Here is an 18,700-nt window from a genome sequence, read left to right on the forward strand (position 1 = left end):
CAATGCGAGTTGATCAGATGTAAAAGTGTCTTCTCTCCACAGCATCGTAGGTCTGTACATGTCAGTGGTGCTGGTCATCGGGAAATTCGTCAGGGAGTTCTTCAACGGGATCTCCAGGTCCATCATGTTTGAAGAGCTGCCATGTGTGGACCGGGTCCTGAAGCTCTGCACGGACATTTTCGTGGTCCGGGAGACTGGAGAGATGGAGCTGGAGGAGACGCTATTTGAGAAACTCATCTTCCTCTACCGATCGCCGGAGACCATGATTAAGATGACCAGAGAGAAGAAAGACAGCTAGGGTTTGGCAACATACGTTAGTGCGGGAAGTCGAGGGTGCAGTGCCACATCGCATCACATTACAGAGCAAATAAAACTTGGTGCAGTAGTTAAAAGTAATTTCAACATGAATGTAGTTTAAGCTAGGTCACTGGGAAAAGGGTTAACTTGTGATTTAAAAACAATCCAGCCATCATCAAGAACCCTGAACAAGGGAAGAGGGGTTTTTTTCACCATGGCTCAGTGAATCATGGCTTATTTGTTTAAATGTGGATCTGCCAATATTTTCCATTACAAGCATTCATACTGACAATAACTTTTCCTGATATGATGATTAGAAATTCCAAGAGGTTGCTAATGTTGGATTCAGACGTCTGAAATTTATGTTAGTTCATTTACTCACACTTGTGTTCAGTTCTCTGCAAAAAGCAAAAAAAAAAAGAGGGTCATTTTCTTTTAAAGTCTTTGTTCCAGGCAAATAATGATACAATACTAGAAGGCACTTAATTGTAATACCAATTTATCTGGGCTGCAGTTAAATGAATCAAGTGCCTGCTACTTATTTGCTATTAATGTAGTTTTCGGTCCACTTGATAATGCATGCATTTCTTATTTTGATTCAGTTTTTACTGATGTCAAGTTCACACAACATCCTACTCCTTGATTTACAGTTTCAGGAACAACAATATTTCAACAAACCCTTGATTTACTCATGGATCAACACACACATACCTCTGTAAATACCATGTTTATGTGTATGTCTACTTAGACTACTGCACTGATTTATTTATATCAAAATAAAAATTGTAGTTACAGATAAAAAAAAATGTCTCAGTGTCTCAGTCTGCAAATACGATATTCACCAACAGGACAAGAATACAAGGAAACAAAATGTATTTCCGGTATTCATCTTTAATACAATTTTAATTACAAATGAAAGGAGAAAAAACAGCTATTTCATTCTGTTCAGGTCCCCAGTCCAACAACGCATCTTGATGTCATCCATCTTTCTTGCCCTTCTCCATGGTGTGCGAGACAGGACAGTTACAAGACCTCATAACTCCAGGGAAAAAACTATCTACATCATGGTCTCATCCTGGGGGGAAAACGGAACAGGGGAATACAGACATTATTAAACATATCTTTTGTACCCTATAACAGAACGTAAGAAACTTTCATATCAATGCCTGCATGTTTCAGGTTCATATATGTTGACATTTTAACTCCTAATACTCTGATTTTTCAGTTTTGGTCCTGCTTTGGACAAGGAGCTTTGAAAATTTCAGCAGATGCTCAATAACTCTGATGTTATATACATGTATCAGTTTGGAAGGAGTGAAAAGTTAGAGGACGCTAGATCTAGAAGAATTTTATCCAAATACACTGAGCAGCAAAGTACCTTGTCTGAATACACCAGGGAAAGGTAGTATCAAGACTGCTGTGAGTGTACAACGTTCATTCAACACGTGCAACTGGTCAATTAACAAACCAGAACTTTAACACAAGAGACATCACCTGCTAAAGTATGTGACCACTGATGGAAAGCAACTACAATCAAATGCTTATTTAATGTACCCTTAATTATGATTATAAAATTGTTTGTAGTTAGTTTATACTTTGCAGATTAAGAATTTACATACTTATTATATAGGCCTTTACAGAACTCAGGTAGAAAATATGATGCACTGCTATTTAACATTTAATTACCCAATACATCTGCATGAGTTATGCGAGTGATTAGTTAGCGTAACGTCAACTAAGCACATTAAAATGATGCTTAAATGTTAGTAATAACCATCCCATTCAACCATGAATTCCCTTTTGATACTGTACAATCTAAACTTAACAGATTATGCTTATATACTTTTGCTCTAATACAATTAAGCATAGTATACCTTTGCTTGTAGTGGACTATCACAACACTGGAGTATTACTGTCTTCCACCACTGTGGAATGACAAGCCGCTCACTCAATGTCACAGACTGTCGGTGGCCCTGATGAATTTACCTGCAGATATGACTCCGTCTCTCACAACTACTGATAACATGTACTATGTGATGAACTTACGCTATGCTGCTGTTTTGGGTTTGAGGACTTTGACGCTGGCTTCTGCGGCCTTTATTGCCTCGGTTTTGTACTGCGGCTTCAGGGCAGCGCGCACCGCGCTAGCGCAGATAGCGGAGAAGCGGATGTAGCTGCAGAGAGGACACACTTGTTAGCCACATTATAAAAGGCAAGCAATACTGAAGATGATCAGCCTGTAAAAGACAAGCATAACAGCTTACGTAAAAACAAACTACATATCCAATGCATTCGCATAAAGAGTCAAATTGTGAACGTTATCGCTGTAACGCATGGGCGGAAAAGCTAACTCAGGCTAGCAGCGAGCCATGTAGCTCTGTGAGGGATTTCATGACGAAATAACGACAAATACTATTTGAAAGCTTTCAGTTATGATAACCAATCCTTATCAAGAATGCCGTGGTCAACGCTGACCAGAAAACAAATTCAGAAGATGAACATTTTTCTGTATTTTATTACCTTAGGCCTGCCTGTCTCCAGTATGCGACCATCTTGCCTGTGTTGTGGCTTCAAGGACAGGTCGAATATGTGCGTGATTACGTCATTTGAGATACGCTGGTGTTCTCCCTCGGCCAATAAGAACAGTGCACATTCATGATTGACAGCTCGACCCGCCCCCAAAGAACATTTTCTTTCTTTCTTTTTATTTAATGTCATATGTTTTTTTTTTTTTTTTTTTTTTTTTTTTTTACATGACACTGTGACACGAATTGAAGTAGACTACCTTTGCAATATCAAATATATCAGTAACCACCACAATCACTTAACTACAAGGTTAACCATAAGCTCAAATAGCCTATGGGGAAATTTGAAGGATGACAATATCATCCTAATTGTATTGTGGTTTTATTTAATTTGTCTTTTTAATGTTTGACTTGAGGAGATTTTATACAGTTATAGTTGTAAAAGAGACAGGCTCCCTAGTGGCAACCTATCTTAGCCATTATATTATAAAAATCATTAAACGTTATGATCACCATATGGCAATAATAATCACAACAAACAACATTTTGATATTGTAATAAAATGATATTACCATTAGCCTGAATGTAGACTGAATGTAAAACAGAGTAGCATAGATATAGAAATATAGTGATCAGAATGTGATCGAATTAACCTTCATTTTAATCACATGCAGAGTTATTCAAAGCTGATGATAAAGTATGCATTAAAAATATTAAGTGGTAAAGTAACTACAACTAAAATATAAAACTGATATGACTAAAGTCCGCCTCCACTCAAAACTATGTTCCTAAACTATGTTCATACTTGGACACAGTATGAAACTGAAGAGCTACAGATCTGTAGCAAATCAAATACACAAAAAAATAAATTATTCACAATAATTTGTCCATAGATTAAATGCCTCTTCAGTGAAGTAGAATTTCCAGCCAATTAATTAAACTTTTTTGATGGAAAGACACATATTATTCAAAGTGGGGTTTTTTTTTTAATGATCTTTTAAGTAACGAACCAGTTTTTCACACTTGACAGTTCCACATTTCACCACTTGAGCTTTTAAAATGAGAGCATTGCCTGGGATTTAAGAAATAAATAAATAAGAGATGGATTGTTCTGGATGTCAGGGTGCAGCAGGGCTCTCTAGTCACCAGGGGGAGTGTCAGCGCTGAGGCCCCATTTAAAGCTTTTCTCCTTCAGTCCCTCCCTTCCTCACTCACTCCGGTCACGCTGTCATCAGTCGCCGGCTCCCGAGCCCTGACAGAAGCGCCTGTTAAAATGAAGATCTGGGCTTCAGAGCACATTTTCAAGTGAGTGGTTTTATATCTGTGATAATGATTTATATACATATGGGAGTTAAATAACTGATTCTCTGTTGTTTAACCAGTTTTTGTTGGTTCCCTCCACACTGTCCGGGCAGCAGCTGCTAGCCTCCTTTAGCCGCTAAGGTTGCACATAAGTTAGGTAACTTCACACAAAGAGCCGCCGGCTAAGTTACCTAACCCTTTGTTTTGTATGTTACTTAGCAAACCTTGTAAATCCAACCCCAAGTCACCCCCGCTTCTGAAGGTTTCCAACAAATATCTACATTTGTTGGTCTTTGGGCGCTAGTAATAAACCACTATAGCTAACCGAATTAACTTTTATGTTAGCTTTATGTCGCTAGCCTGGAAGCTAACTTCGGCTAATCTGATGTTAGTCGCTCAGCCAAGTTTGTCGTTTTTAACTTTAAAGCTGATGGCAACATTTAAGGCGCACCTTAACGGCAAGAAAGGGAAGAGAATCGAGTGTTTTTATTATTTTTGTCATAGTAACAAAGACTAAATCTGCCTGAAAGTGACATAACGTACCGCGTTACATAACGGCCTGTCTGCTTTTTAATCACGTACTCTGTGATTAAAAACGATACGATGATCCGACCATCCTCGGCGTAATTTTGCTCCTTCAGTCGACAATAAATGTGGAGTAGTGCTAGGTGGAACATTTTTGACCATTTCCAGAAGTTTCCATATGAATACAGAATGATGATGTGCGGAGGGGGCGTTACCCTCCTGTCGGTCTGTGGAGATGTAGCTCATTTGACTTCTGCTGTAATGTCATTATGAAAATGAAATCGGGGAAAATAATTTCTATACATTGTATGTTAGAGTCCGATCAACTTTTGCTCATCAACTACTGCACGCTTCAAATGAAATCATATGATCTAAGTCTAATGTTGCTGCTGCAGGGTCACAACAGCAACAACTGTCAAACATTTTCTACCAACACAGTAAAGCATGTACTTCTATGTAACGAGCTAATTTTATTGTTTCTGCTGTTTTAATGTTTTTCACCGCGATGTGTATTAGTAATAAGTCAAATTTAGTTACAATACTTTGTAAGTGCATGCACCTTCACATGATTCGCCCAGCATACTAAACTTACCTACCTCCGTGGTAACACATTATTTATCAGTCTGATCTCCAACATGTTGTTACCACATTAACTTATTCATGTTTTTAATATAGGTTTTTGTGTGTATGTGTTAATGTTCATCTACAGTCTCTTGCCACAGTGTTAAATGCCCTGTTAGGAACTTCCTGTTTCTAAAATCAGTATTGGTTTTGACAGCCACCCATGGGAGACGGTGACCAAGGCAGCGATGCAGAAGTACCCCAACCCTATGAACCCCAGTGTGTTTGGTGTGGATGTTCTGGACAGAAGTGTGGACACAGAGGGACGGTTACACAGCACCAGACTGCTCAGCACAGAGTGGGGTCTGCCCGCCATGGCCAAGTCTGTAAGTTAGATCATGTTGTAGGGATGCTTTAATGTGTATATTTATATATTCTTTATTTGTAATGTTAAAGTGGTTTTCTCTGTACCAAGCCTGAGTTGTGTTTCCTTTTTCCTGCAGATCATTGGGGTAACAAGAACATGCACGTATGTTCAGGAACATTCGGTAGTCGACCCTAAAGAGAAGACCTTTGAGCTGAAATCCACAAATGTGAGTACCAGTGACGTATGGATCAGACACTCTCAGTAACAGCTCTTGTTGCTTGACATTGGCATAAAGTGATGCTTGCTTTCCAGTCGGAGCAGCAGATCTAATCATTCCCACATTTGTCTCAAACCTAGAGGTCTAGAAAAGAAATAAAGCACAACAGAAAAATGTGACATAAATACTTTGAGTTGTTGTCTGTGTGTTTAAACTACAGCAAACATTAAGGGACATCTTTATGGCTCTGCCCTGACTCTTCTCTCTGTAGTTTCTATTGAATTAACATGTAAACATTATAATGTAAAAAGACCAATGACAGCTTTATTTTGTCTCTCTAGATCTCCTTCACTAACCTGGTATCTGTGGACGAGAAGTTGACGTATAAGCCGCATCCGCAGGACCCTGAAAAGTAAATGACTCCATACTGAATATTATTCCTGTGAAGATAGATTTGATTGACTGATTATAAAATCTTGTCAGTCTACATAAACATTCAAAAGCCACAATAGATTTAAAATAGCCTCAGGTTTATCATTGACCTTTTGTTGACGTGTGTTTGTCAGGACGGTGCTGACACAGGAAGCTCTGATCAGTGTGAAAGGCGTCAGTCTGAGCAGTTACCTCGAGGGTCTCATGGCCAAGACCATCTCTGTCAACGCCGGCAAGGTGACTTAAAATCTCAATTTAACCATGAAATCTTTTAAAAATCACTTAACTCATCGTGACAGTATGACCCAACAATACACCTGTCACTACGCATTATGTTTATTAGTACTTTTTTCTGTCTCAGGGTCGGGAAGCAATGGAGTGGGTCATCAGACGACTAAACACAGAAATCGAGGAGTTGGCGGCGACCGCTCGTGGTACGATGCGAGTTCCCATGGCAGCAGCTGTTGCAGACAAATGATCCCGGCCTACCCCCGCTGCTCCTTCTGCCATCATGAAATCGATGGACTTCTCTAACCTTTTTCCCCTCAAAGGGGAACCTCTCATCTGCCAGCACAGCCTAATAACCACAGCCCCATCCTTTTTTGTATGTCACAAGAACTCGCTGATCGTCCCTCCTCAGCAGTCTGCGCCGATGAGTTTGACGCTTGTCTCTGTGGGCAGTGACGGAGAGTGTTGAGCTGATGAAAGTTAAAAAAAAAACAAAAAAAAAAAACAAACGGTTGAATTGTACTGCACTTGAAGCTCATAGGACTTAAGTCTTGTGATGTTAAAGCTCTTTTTTTTAAAAATTCACACTGTGCCTCCACATCATCTCATCAATTTCCTCTTTTCTAACCTTTCTCCCTTTCATCTTCAAATTTTCATCCCTCTCTAATCCTCTCTTTTACTGTTTCCAAATCCTCGTAAACAAGTTTAGCACTGACAACAGCTGAAATGAAGTCACTTCTCACCTTTGCCGGCTGTAGTAAAGTATAAAAGTAACTTGGAGTACGTTACAACAAGTCTTTGTGATGTAGAAGCAGGATTTTTTTCTCTCCACAGTCCTGTGAGGTCAGAAACTGAGCAGTTTGTATCATGGAAATATTTTTTTTAAATCCCAGAATTTCTGTCACGGTGCAAGGATCCAAACAGAGAGTTGAGACAGACCAATCCGAGTGCAGGTTAAGTGGCCAGACAGGAAAGCCGGTTTGTGGGTTTAGTGGCATGGTGCTGGAACACGAATGGTTCCCATCCAGGTCTGGTACAACCAACACAGCTTTGTCTTGTCGCCATCAGGTGGAAGTCTGCCAGTTTTCTGAGCGAGTGTCTGTAATCCAGAGTATTTTAGGTCCACAGCTCAGCAGCAGGGGGCGGTGCAAATAAGGTTCTGCACGGCCGTGAGGGCCAGCTCAGGCTTGTTATTTGTTCAAAGTCTCAAAGCATTTAAACAAAGTGGAAGATGCAGTTTTAGTTTAACTCACCTTTGATGCAGATGCTGGTCTGTCTGCTAAAGCTGTCAGTGTGGTGCACTGGTCCTCAGATGTAGTTTTATGGTCATTCTGGTCTCATGTTGGTCAGAATGACTTGATTTCTTAAAGTCTCTCTGGTCTTTCCTGTTTAACTGGTATTGTGCTGTTTAGTTAAGTGTTACAGCATAAGAACATGCATACTTGAATGTTTAACTTTTTTCAGCATTTGTACTTAAAATACACAAGTCGGGCAACACCTTAGTATTCACCCCAGTGTTGAGTGTGTTGTGGACGCTCACCAGTGTTGTAGGAGGAGCACTTACAGGGTTACGTTCAGGATCATTGAGTGTGCCAACATGACATGTAAAGATTAAAGTAACTATCAATTAATTACCCAAAACACTTAAAAAACTTTATTTATGATATTGTTTATGAACTAAGCTACTCTCTATGCTCTGACCATTCTTTTCATACTGTCGATACATGGTGATATTTATGGTATATTTGTATTGGTGAACACTGACAAAGGCTTGTTAAATCGATTTTAAAAGCTGTTAGCTTGTGGTGTTTTGCAAGTGGCAGTACAGTTTTTATATTACATTTCCTAGCCAGGCTTACTCCATGGAGGTCCCGCATGCAACATTGCTGATGTTGATTCAGTTTTACAAATACCACACTGAGATGTAGGTGACATAATAACCCTGTAACTCTCCAATTTTATTATTTTATTCTCTCTAGACATTGTAATAAGGACAGTTCTACAAATGATACATTGCTTTTTTAAGAGGTTTGTGCTACAGCTACAGTTTTTCTCTAATCTCAGCAGCATCACAAGTCTTCCAAGATGCTCCACAATCGGCATCTTGCTCTACTGTCATGGTCTCAGTTCAGTCTTTTTCACACCTGCTTCCAGTTCAACTGAGCTTCCTTTTAACAGCTTCTTTATAATTTAACTTTCCATCCCATCATGCATCATCCAGCTCGGGATCATTCTGTGTAGAGCCTGGTCTGCTGCACAACTGACCCATCAGCCAGTCAGTTGTATCCACACAGCATCTCGTTTCGTGAATGAAGTGTGATGTTTTTTCTATGGGGAACATTTTAAGAACAAGTGGCTGTAAATAGGTTTATATTTATAGTTTGGTTGTGTTACATTCCAAGAATGTGAACATGTAACAGGATCTGAATGGTGCACACTGAAATGTTTCAAAATAAAGAGATGTCATTGTTTCATGAACATGGTGGTACTGATGTGTTCTGTAAAATGACATGACTTCCACTTTAACAGTTTGAGATCTACAACAACAGACAGTTTAACTGGTAATATTTGTCTGTGGAATTTTTTTCTACTGAGGGTATGTACATGGGTTTATACTGAGGGATGTGTCAGAAACCAAACAAATGTTATATGTGCAATGCCACTATATTGTGTCTTAAGTAGAAATACAGTTAAATCAAGATGATAGTATTCCTGTGATTGTTTTGAAGTTCAACTGCATTTGAATTTAAGGCCACATGAAGTGATACTCTTGAGACCAGAAACTACTCCACAGTTCCTGAGATTGTTTTTGTATATTTTTTAAACGTGGAGCCCCCTAGTGGCTGTATAAAGAATGGTACAGCTGCTCCAAGCTGGCTTTGTCTAGTTTTTGTTCAAAAGCCTAAAACAGGAGAAGAAATCTTAAAAACATTGATTTCATGATATACATGATTCTGAAATGGTTAATTTTGATGAAAGTTAGATTTCAAGCCCTTTAATCAAGTCTGAACAATTGTTTTTGTAAATGAGACAGTCTGAGTCTGAAAACATAAAAATATTTTATTTATTATTATGTAGGAGGAAATCAGATTTTAAGCTGTGTATATATACACTTAAAAGCAGTTCTGAAGTTGAAGTGCAGGTTTAATCAGTGCTGATTTGACATGAGGGTTGAAAATGTGTGAATTATGAGTTAATTTTGTACCGTGTACCTTTTCCAGTCTTGGACCCAGATTGGGGTAATTTTACTTTTGAAACACACTGGTGCTTTCACCATGTGTGTGTCAGATACTACTTTTAAGAATTTGAGCTGAGTTGAAGAGCACTCATGTTTGATGTACCAGAGTTACACAGGCCTGTGTGTCTGTTTGTTTTGTCAGTCGAATCCTCCGTCTGTTAGCAGTACCTGAGCATCTGAAGCGAGGGCTATAAATCCCTGTTAGGAACAAAGACAATGGTCAAAGACTCTTTCTACTCTTGGTTAAAGTTTGCTCCAAAGGTCTTTATCTTCTTAACTAATACTGACCTGCTCCACCTTCAGAACTGAGTTCACCAGCTGTGCCCATTTCATTCTGGGTAAAACAATACCTTCGCTCAGCTGATCTGAAACAGAAAAGTGAAAGTCAACACAAGGACAATGTACAGTTCACAGTGCACATCACTTTTTCATTTAGCTATCCCCCAATATGTTGGGTCAGCGCAGTGTTTTATGGTCACATTCTGAAGGACAAGATGCTTTGTATCTTTCCGTGTTACTGTAGTTTCCTATGATGATGATCAAAGATGGTATCACAGTTTGGTAAGCAGGATACAGTGGAGTGAAGAGGAAGCTTGAAATGAAAGATGAGTTTTAGTAGAGCACTGACTGGTTGGACTGGAGTAACAAACATAAAGTGAGACATGAACACAAAAATGAATAAAAATATAACTAAGACTCACTGTTCAGTTTTACCAAAGCAATTTTCACTCCCATCTTCACAAGGCTTTCCAACGCATCAATCTGCAAAGAGGAACATGTGATTGTTTACAGTCACTGTCTGGTTCTCCTCAGATTGTGCACACAAACAGAAAATGGGATGTAGCTGTTGTCATGTGTCATGTACCTTAACAGTTCCCACTTCACTTCCTGCCAGCGTCAGTGTTAAACTATTTGAAAGAAAACAGCATCATTTCTTTAAGTCTGAGTTTGTGAACTCAGGGTCTGTGTGTGTGTGTGTGTGTGTGTGTGTGTGTGTGTGTCTTAAAATGTGGTGATGCTCACTTGTCCATTGAAATTGAAGCTTTCACTCTTCCACCAGCGATCCACACTTTACTGCTGAATTCTGAGTCCTGAAAGAAAAGAAAATAGCTTAAACACTTGTATGTATGAATTCTGGGTTATATCTATAGGCCAGAGAGGAGAAGTTACTCACAACATTGAGTTTGAACAGTGGGGTCTGGGTACCATTTCTCTGAATGGCGAAGGCCTTGACGGCACCCTGGAAGCTCAGTTTAACAGCATCAGGCTGGAAGGAAAACACTGGAACCTCTCTGGCGTAAACCTGCAGATTCATCATCAGCCCTGGAAACATCTTGGGAAGCTGCAGAGAGACAGAAACGCTGATGGTAAATGTTTAATTACTGATTATTTTGGTGACTTCATCAACAGTGGAGAGGGGCGGGGAAAAAGGTGGACTCTGTGATGCATGGTAAATACATAAATGTATCACAATACTCAAATCAACAGAACTCACAAAGGTTGTAGTCTAATTCAAATCAATTGTAAGAAAATTGGAATCTTTATTGGTATACTGGAACGTCTGATAATTCAAAACCTTGTGTTTTATTCTCTGTTGAAATGATTTACTTTGAGATTCTTTATCAGGAAGTTTAATACAGATAGATAGTGTATGCTATGTATTTCAACTATCCATGTAGCCATATTGTTACATCTGAATCAGAGTTGTTTGTTATAGTACTTAGCTGAACGCCTTTGTGAGTGTGGGGCAGCTTTCATCCAGTGATACTGTGTAGTCAAATAAGTTAATTTATCAGCTGACAGAAAGTTAATCTAAAACTTTTGTTAATGGATAAATTGTCTGAATGATTTATTAGGTAGAAACTTCAAACATTAATTGGTTTAACTTGACTAGACACAGGGCTCTGTGTCTCTTGGGACACAGGCTACACAGTTACACACTGCCTGCCTGTGGGACTCTGCTGCTTATTGGTTAAACCTGTTTTGTACTGATTGTGAATATGTTATGAATATGATTGCAGCAACAAAAAACTAAATATTTCAAGAGAAGAGCAGTGTGTACACCAGGAAAACAAAATGGCAAGTTTCTACTTCAGTTGTTTGTGTATTGGATGGAGCTAGTTACAGTATTTTTGTATTACAATAGACGACAGACCAAGCTACAGTTATATTATATATATATATTTAAAGTAAAAATGTTCCTCTTTTCACTCACTCCACTCAGCCTGGGTTATTCTACTGCATTATGCTGAAGTTGACCAACTTTTTCAAAGTAAAGCTAATGTTGAAATATCAAAAACATAACAAATAAAAGTCCATAGAGGTGTTCAAACTTAGGCTACAAACATGTAAAGTTTTATATTGTATCTATCGTATCTGTCTTTCTCTCTTTTCATTCATGGTTGTCAACATTGAAAAGAGAAGATGGAACATGATTTATTGTCAAGAAACAGCAGGAATAAACGAACAAGGTCAGGTTATAAAGTGTCCTGGATGTCCTAAGCACCACAATTAATTATATGTATGAATTCATACTCTAGACTGCAGTTGCTGTTTCATGTGATATGAATGTTTTAACTACCAGTCTGTATTCTCTATATTCTCATTTGAAGTGGTTATACAAAAGTGATAAGATATTAGAATTAAAATTATCCCTCAGGTTCACCCACTGACTTCTATTTAGAAATCCACAACACATCAGGAGAAAATAGTTGAAAGAGTCTATTTTATGTTGTTAAAGTTATTCTATTCTGCTGTGGATGTGACTTAAAAGTCAATGTACTAGTATGTTGATTTATAGCTGTATTATATTGTGTATTTGTCTATGCTAGTGGATATAAATTGACAAGTCACTGCTAAGCAAGACTAAACATCTGATAATGTTTTTCTATATATTCATAAGAAAATGTGAAGACTTATAGGTGCAAATCAAATTTGAATCCATCAGTGTTTTGTTTTTTGTTTCTACAATCATATTCATAACATGTTTAAGATAAATAAAAGCAGGTGTAAATGATCCACATCCAAAAAGCAGCAGAATAGATATGCTCCTCTTATTTCATTGTCCACCAGCAAATCCTCACATTTGAAGAGTAAAAACCAACAACACAGGTCAGAGGACACCAGGTCAGAGAGCAACAGGTCCAGAGATTGACCTCCATATTTTAGAGAAGACTCAATGAGGTAAGATGTTCAACTATGGAAGATGAATTATCTGTCTGTTATTATACTGTATGTTTATTCATTATATAAATGTCACATGTTCATCTGTTGAATAATAAAATAAAAATGAACTTCCTGACTCAACAAAACACATTATCTCCAGGATGTTGAATGAGAACTGACAGAGTCAAAGCCGGCACACATGTCTATTTATAGTAGTTAGTTGTTCTTGAAATAACATTTGGTTTAGAGAGAAAGGGATGTATAGAAACAGAGCCAGCAGTAGTCAATTTGTTGTAGATATAAAGTGGTTTCCAGAGTTTGAACACCTTTTACTTTGAACACTAAGAGTAACTTTTAAAATTTGTTTTGGAACTAAATATCAACTTTTTCTCTATCATCTTTTCCTGTTTAGGGATAACAGTACCACCATGGTAAGGATCTTCTCTGCAGTCAAGTGTAGGACTAAGAAGTATTATCTTAGATGTCAGCATTTTTTAAATTAATCCCTGAGGACTACAGTGATTATATCAGCAATATACCGTGCTGTCATTGATGAGGACCTGATTTTTTAATGTAACCCCCACTTCTTCAATAAATGTCATTTTTCTGTCATTGTCTAAAAATGTAATGGCCTTGTTGAGAAACGCAAATAGTAAAGAAGTAAATATAGAGCATATTTCAGAGGGAAATATATTTAACTGTTGATTGGTGTGTATTGATTACACTTAATATGCCACGATTGGTCACTTCATATACTTTTCATCAATCACAAATTATACTTGTGAGTTTCAATTGATCATTACATTAATCTTCATGTATCCTCTTAGACTTCATCTAAAAAAGAAAGCGAGAAAAATGTGGCTTCACCACTTGAAGTTGCAGTTTTCCTCATTGTAATGGCAGCACTTCTCTTCTTTCTAGTCTTTTTTCTAGAGGTACTACATTTTCCTAATTATTTCTCAAACATATCAGTGCTAAACAGTTAGAAATATTTGCTAATTGGGGAAATTATTTTCTTTTTCAAAGAGGGTGGTGACTCAAAAAGTCAATGTTGTGATGCCGAGCTCTTCAGGAGAAGAGAAGAGCACAGTGGAAATATATAAACTTCTGAATCAGCTCCTTGATCAGCAAAAACAAGACAATACAGAAAGTTCTGAATTCTTTATATATGCCATATCATCCATATGGTCTGTATTCAAGGTTTCTAATGCTTTTTGTTTATTTTGTGTTGTGCACCATTATGAATTAATTATCAGCTGAGTCCATTTTCCTGACTTCAGTTCAAAAAGGTCCAACATCTGTGTAAAATGTTTCTGTTCCCATGCCATGACTGATTATATGTGCTAACATCATTAACATAGAGCTGCCTTCTGATTTCCTACAGACCAAAGCTTTGTCTACCTGATTGTTTGAGACTGTTTCTTTATGCTGTCATTTGGAACAGCATAAAGCACACAAGAACAGAGGACTAGCACTGAAGACATTCAACATGACACCTTTAAAGAGACACTTCCTTTTCTAACTGACCCCAGATTAACACAAAGGTACTTTTGAACTTGAGCCTTGATTTCAGTTCCTCATTAAGTCTGGATGCACATTTCTCATTTGAGCTCTATAATATAAGAATATGATCTAGTAACAGTAAATACTGTTTTAGGCCATTAGGGAGTGGAAACTCAGAGAGACCAAAACAATGAGCTAAATGTGGCTGGAAGCTGAGTTGGGTGTTCTTACTGGCTTTGGCATTACAGCTTTTTACAACTTACAACTTTTTCACATGCATGGACATTGAATTTTGATATGATAAATATAATGATGTTCTAATTAATAGTTACATTTAAAAAAATACAATAAGCCCTGCATTTTTGATTTTACTTACCTATTCATGATGGAAGCCACATTTTGAGTTAATAAGACATCTGACTATGTCCCCTCTTTTATGTACTTGACATAATTTGTGAATCACATGTTGTGGCAGCAGGATTGTTTCAAAAAGAATCATTTTCTGTCTTTTGCTCTGGGTATCTCAGCAGTCATGGAAACATTTAAAAAAGAACTTCCAAGGGACCTGTGCTGAGTCTGACCCAGATAATATTCAACACAATGGAGTTTAAAGCTTAACACTGATACAGTGTGAATTACTATGCAGCTCTGTTCTTACCAGGCATTTTTAGGCAAGAGCTACTTTTCAGGGCTGTTTTGTCTTGACCTTTGACCTTGACTTTTAATCAAGTGTATGGATAGCTAGACATTAGATCTGTGACACTAAGTGTATGCAAACATAAAGCCATTCATATACTGAGTTGAGAAAAGTCTTCAGTGTAGCCAAATGTTACTGTAATACAGATAAATGTACCTCAGGAACGAAGGGCCCCATTAAGCTGGTATTTAGGTGCACAGGTGAGCCTGGAGGAATCTGTGACAGTGAAAAAACACATCTTAGCCACAGACATTTTTTCTCTGCTTTTGTCCTGTATACATCCATTTACCCTTTCAGGTCTACTTACCATACTGTCATTGATGACGGCCTGAAAAACTCCAGCTGAGTAGAGCGCATATGAGGCAGAGTTCAGAGTGAATTCAGACAGGCCCACCGACAACATGTAGCCTTGCTGGTCAGGCATGGTGAAAGGCTGGGCCTCAAATGGAGGCTCCACATGAGTTTTGGTATTGTAGAATTCTCCCTTTAAATAAAGAGTTGCAAATGAGCAGTTGCAGCTATTGATCACATTTTTGTTGTTGTTACTCCTTTTCACATGCACAAGCCCTCATGATAAGGTATGAGTCCTTGAGTATATTTGGCGTATATCTAAAGATATGTGATTGAATGCATATACTTTTTTCAAAGAAGTGAAAGAACAGCTTGGAAATGATGTGGCTTAAGTTAGGAGTTTTCCATAATATGCAAAAACTGCAAAACTATGTGTGTATCCTTACCTTGAAACCCAGATGTAGACTTGAAACATTAACGTCAGGTGAGCCAGTGAGAGGGAAGTCAAAAGTAAGAACTCGATCCAAATCTAAGGAAACTGAAAAGAACAGAAACCATTTGTAGATGTATTTATTATCAATACATAAAGTTAAATTCCTGCCTGTTATTTTACTACATAACTCCTATCAGTGTTTATATTCTTTTTTGTAAATGGGGCCCTTATGAAAATGTAGTCTGCTGCAATACCATTTGTGGCCTGTAGGTATTGCTCCAAGTTTTCAATGATTTTCTTCACATTACTGCAAATCTGAGGAGAGAACAACAAGGTAAATGTCCTGCAATGTTCACCACTGAAAATGTTAATTATATCTTTCACCTGAGCCTTATCAGATGATCACACAGGAAAGACCATGCCTCCACTGATACACATGATAAGGTAAAGAAACACTCACGTTCATTTGTATTTCGCTGCTGATACGGTCCTTGAAATACTTCACAAATGGCTTGAAGATCCAACTATTGACAAATGAAAATGCTGGGTTTATTCCTCGACATCAGCATCATCCCCCTGTCTCTCTCTCTCTCTCTGTTTTACTGTACCTGGCTCCACCGTGGAATTGTACATCCACACCTCCAACCTGAGCATCACATTTGACACTGGTGACAGACAGATGCCCGTTAGTATCATTCCCCAGCTCCACCACTGAGGCCACATCCACGCTGAATACAGCCATGTCGAATGATCCTCCATCATGTCTGAAAATACAAACAAGTCAGTCACACAGCACCAAAGCCACAGAAACCCTCTGCAATGTGTGTGTATTTGTGCCTTCACATAAAATCAGCTCACAAACTGTACCCGAGTGACTTGTCCAAGTTAAAGTTTATCTTTTCTTTATTGACAATTATTCCTGATTATAAATCAGTAATATATTCAGTTACTTCTCTTTCACACTTCCCCTTCCTTATATACATATTTACACTACATTCAAAAAATGGTAATTTATCATTACAGGCACATCAACTTACTAATAATTCTAGGCACTTGAGTTGTAAGAAAATAATACATGTAAATCTGGAGTTAGAAAAGTTACAAGTTAGATAATATAACCATGTCACTTTATTCCTTAATGCTCCGTAATGTTGTTATGCATGTTAAAACAACTCAGTGGTGTGCAGACTGCAGATCTCTGCCTAGGCCCAACAATACCCACAGTTAGCTGTTACTTTCACTTTCAACATTTGTTTTTACACAGATATCCAAAGAGGCCTGGGGAAAGAACAGGAAGTCACCAAAATCATTGTTTATTCCTTCTGTCATGTAAATATGCCTTATAAATTTTGTGCTAGACAACCCAATCATTTTTAAGATTAAGTGTATATTGCTGGTGTGTGCCATGAACAGATTAGCTGACTAACTTTTCTGAAACCATTTGCATTTGATTCAGGATTGTATGGTCTGATCTGGTTTTAACAATATTCACCTACAGTGTAATGTTTGATATCTTGTATATCTTCTTGAATTTTACAGCAAAATAAAGATAAATTAAGTTTAAAGAGCAAGTGAATTTAAGTGAATAGGAGATTTTGCATAGCTGTAAGACCACAGGACTAGCACTAAAGACATTCAACATGACACCTTTAAAGAGACACTTCCTTTTCTAACTGACCCCAAATTAACACAAAGGTACCTTTGAACTTGAGCCTTGATTTCAGTTCCTCATTAAGTCTGGATGCACATTTCTCTGTTGATTTCTATAATAAAGAGTATGATCTAGACCTGCTCTGTATGTACAGTGCCTCAAGATAATGTCTGTTGTGACTTGGAGCCATATAAATAAAAACTGACTTGACTTGAAATGATCAAGGAGTTTACATGTAAGGCAGAGGTTAGGGAAAACTCACATTATGCCGCAGTGTGTCGTCCACCCCCCCGTTAGTGCAATATTCAGGCCTGATATGGACGTCTTGATTCCTTTGGCATCAGGGTAGAACTGAACAGACGGCTCTGGAAGGTCACACTGTTTCACTCTGGTGCTAGAGCACATGAAGAGAGCAAAGATAGGTGTTAAAGGACAGGGTGACACAGATCTGAATCAAGTAAAATAATCAGTATCAGTTCTTGAAATTCAATAATCGCAGCCTGTTCCTTTTAAGGAGTAAACTGTGTAAAGAGGTCATTTTAAACTGGGATGTGAACTGATTTTTAAAAGAATGTCAAATGAAATCCTACCCTGTTAGTGTGTAGTGTATGAAGCCTAAGACATCACCAGTGATGTCAGGGAAAGTGACACGCTCCAATTTCTCCTGAATCCAGTCTGTGCCTGCATGTTTTCCTGCGATAAACAGTATGCATAAAGTTTTAATTGATGAATGAAACACATCTCAACAGTGAGATTTTGCACCATTACTCTATGAAAAGACTTGTGCAGCTCCAAAGCAATTTAACTATTTATTTATTAACTATTATTCTGTGCTGAGATAAACATGAGTGAATCATATCTCACTTTGCCTTACCGTACTGAAGTCCTTTGTCGTTGAGAGTGACTTGTATTGCAGGGTTTTTTCCACAGACACAAGGGAGAAGCATGAGCACCACTATCACAGATTGTAGCATCTTGCCAGGTCCCCAGTGGTGCAAGCAGCAGCTACTAAATGAAACAAATGAGTATGACTGTAGCAACAAAACTCAAAGAACTACTGAGACATTTATTCACTGTAACCCTGTGTAGTGATGTTATATAGAATACCTGAATAACTGCAGAATGATGATGTATTTGCCAAGATGAAAATGGCTCCTGACGTTTGTTCTACATGAGAACAAATGTCTTCTCTGCTTCTCTGCTGTTGATTTATATAGTGCAGCTTTTGCTTCCTGTATCGCTGAGAAGTGAAACTCACTGACATCTGA

At 38.0% G+C, this 18,700-nt stretch overlaps 4 protein-coding genes across 5 annotated transcripts in view; 2 read left to right on the top strand and 2 right to left on the bottom strand.

Moving 5' to 3' along the window:
- si:dkey-11f4.7 (piezo-type mechanosensitive ion channel component 2) overlaps positions 1–1,330 on the top strand; it is a 32,066-nt gene extending 30,736 nt beyond the window's left edge. The window contains 1 exon segment of the mRNA XM_051071137.1: positions 43–1,330. Within this exon segment, the coding sequence (XP_050927094.1) occupies positions 43–298 (256 nt within the window). The 3' untranslated portion in view covers positions 299–1,330.
- Positions 1,169–2,920, bottom strand: atp5f1e (ATP synthase F1 subunit epsilon). Its single transcript, XM_018688956.2, has 3 exons — positions 2,818–2,920; positions 2,344–2,471; positions 1,169–1,372 (listed from the first exon to the last, which is right to left on the bottom strand). Exons 1-2 carry the CDS (start codon positions 2,847–2,849, stop codon positions 2,345–2,347), a joined length of 159 nt encoding a protein of 52 aa, XP_018544472.1. The 5' UTR covers positions 2,850–2,920; the 3' UTR covers positions 1,169–1,372; position 2,344.
- Positions 2,921–3,971: 1,051 nt separating this feature from the next.
- On the top strand, positions 3,972–8,932 carry LOC108891683 (PRELI domain containing protein 3B). Its single transcript, XM_018688949.2, has 6 exons — positions 3,972–4,127; positions 5,428–5,596; positions 5,714–5,803; positions 6,136–6,206; positions 6,361–6,463; positions 6,588–8,932. Exons 1-6 carry the CDS (start codon positions 4,096–4,098, stop codon positions 6,702–6,704), a joined length of 582 nt encoding a protein of 193 aa, XP_018544465.1. The 5' UTR covers positions 3,972–4,095; the 3' UTR covers positions 6,705–8,932.
- Positions 8,933–9,494: 562 nt separating this feature from the next.
- Positions 9,495–18,700, bottom strand: bpifcl (BPI fold containing family C, like). 2 transcript variants are annotated; one of them, XM_018688900.2, is made up of 16 exons: positions 18,540–18,700; positions 18,307–18,440; positions 18,023–18,125; positions 17,695–17,826; positions 16,390–16,545; positions 16,242–16,305; positions 16,036–16,096; positions 15,795–15,886; positions 15,365–15,541; positions 15,214–15,273; positions 10,867–11,034; positions 10,716–10,783; positions 10,558–10,600; positions 10,394–10,454; positions 9,981–10,057; positions 9,495–9,890 (listed from the first exon to the last, which is right to left on the bottom strand). In XM_018688900.2, exons 2-16 carry the CDS (start codon positions 18,404–18,406, stop codon positions 9,831–9,833), a joined length of 1,422 nt encoding a protein of 473 aa, XP_018544416.1. In that variant the 5' UTR covers positions 18,407–18,440; positions 18,540–18,700; the 3' UTR covers positions 9,495–9,830. The 2 variants fall into 2 exon arrangements, with proteins under 2 accessions (XP_018544416.1, XP_018544417.1); XM_018688901.2 differs by having other exon boundaries at positions 18,307–18,437; positions 18,540–18,682.

The sequence above is a fragment of the Lates calcarifer genome, linkage group LG6, assembly GCF_001640805.2.
Source record: "Lates calcarifer isolate ASB-BC8 linkage group LG6, TLL_Latcal_v3, whole genome shotgun sequence".
Taxonomy (NCBI): Eukaryota; Metazoa; Chordata; class Actinopteri; family Centropomidae; genus Lates; species Lates calcarifer.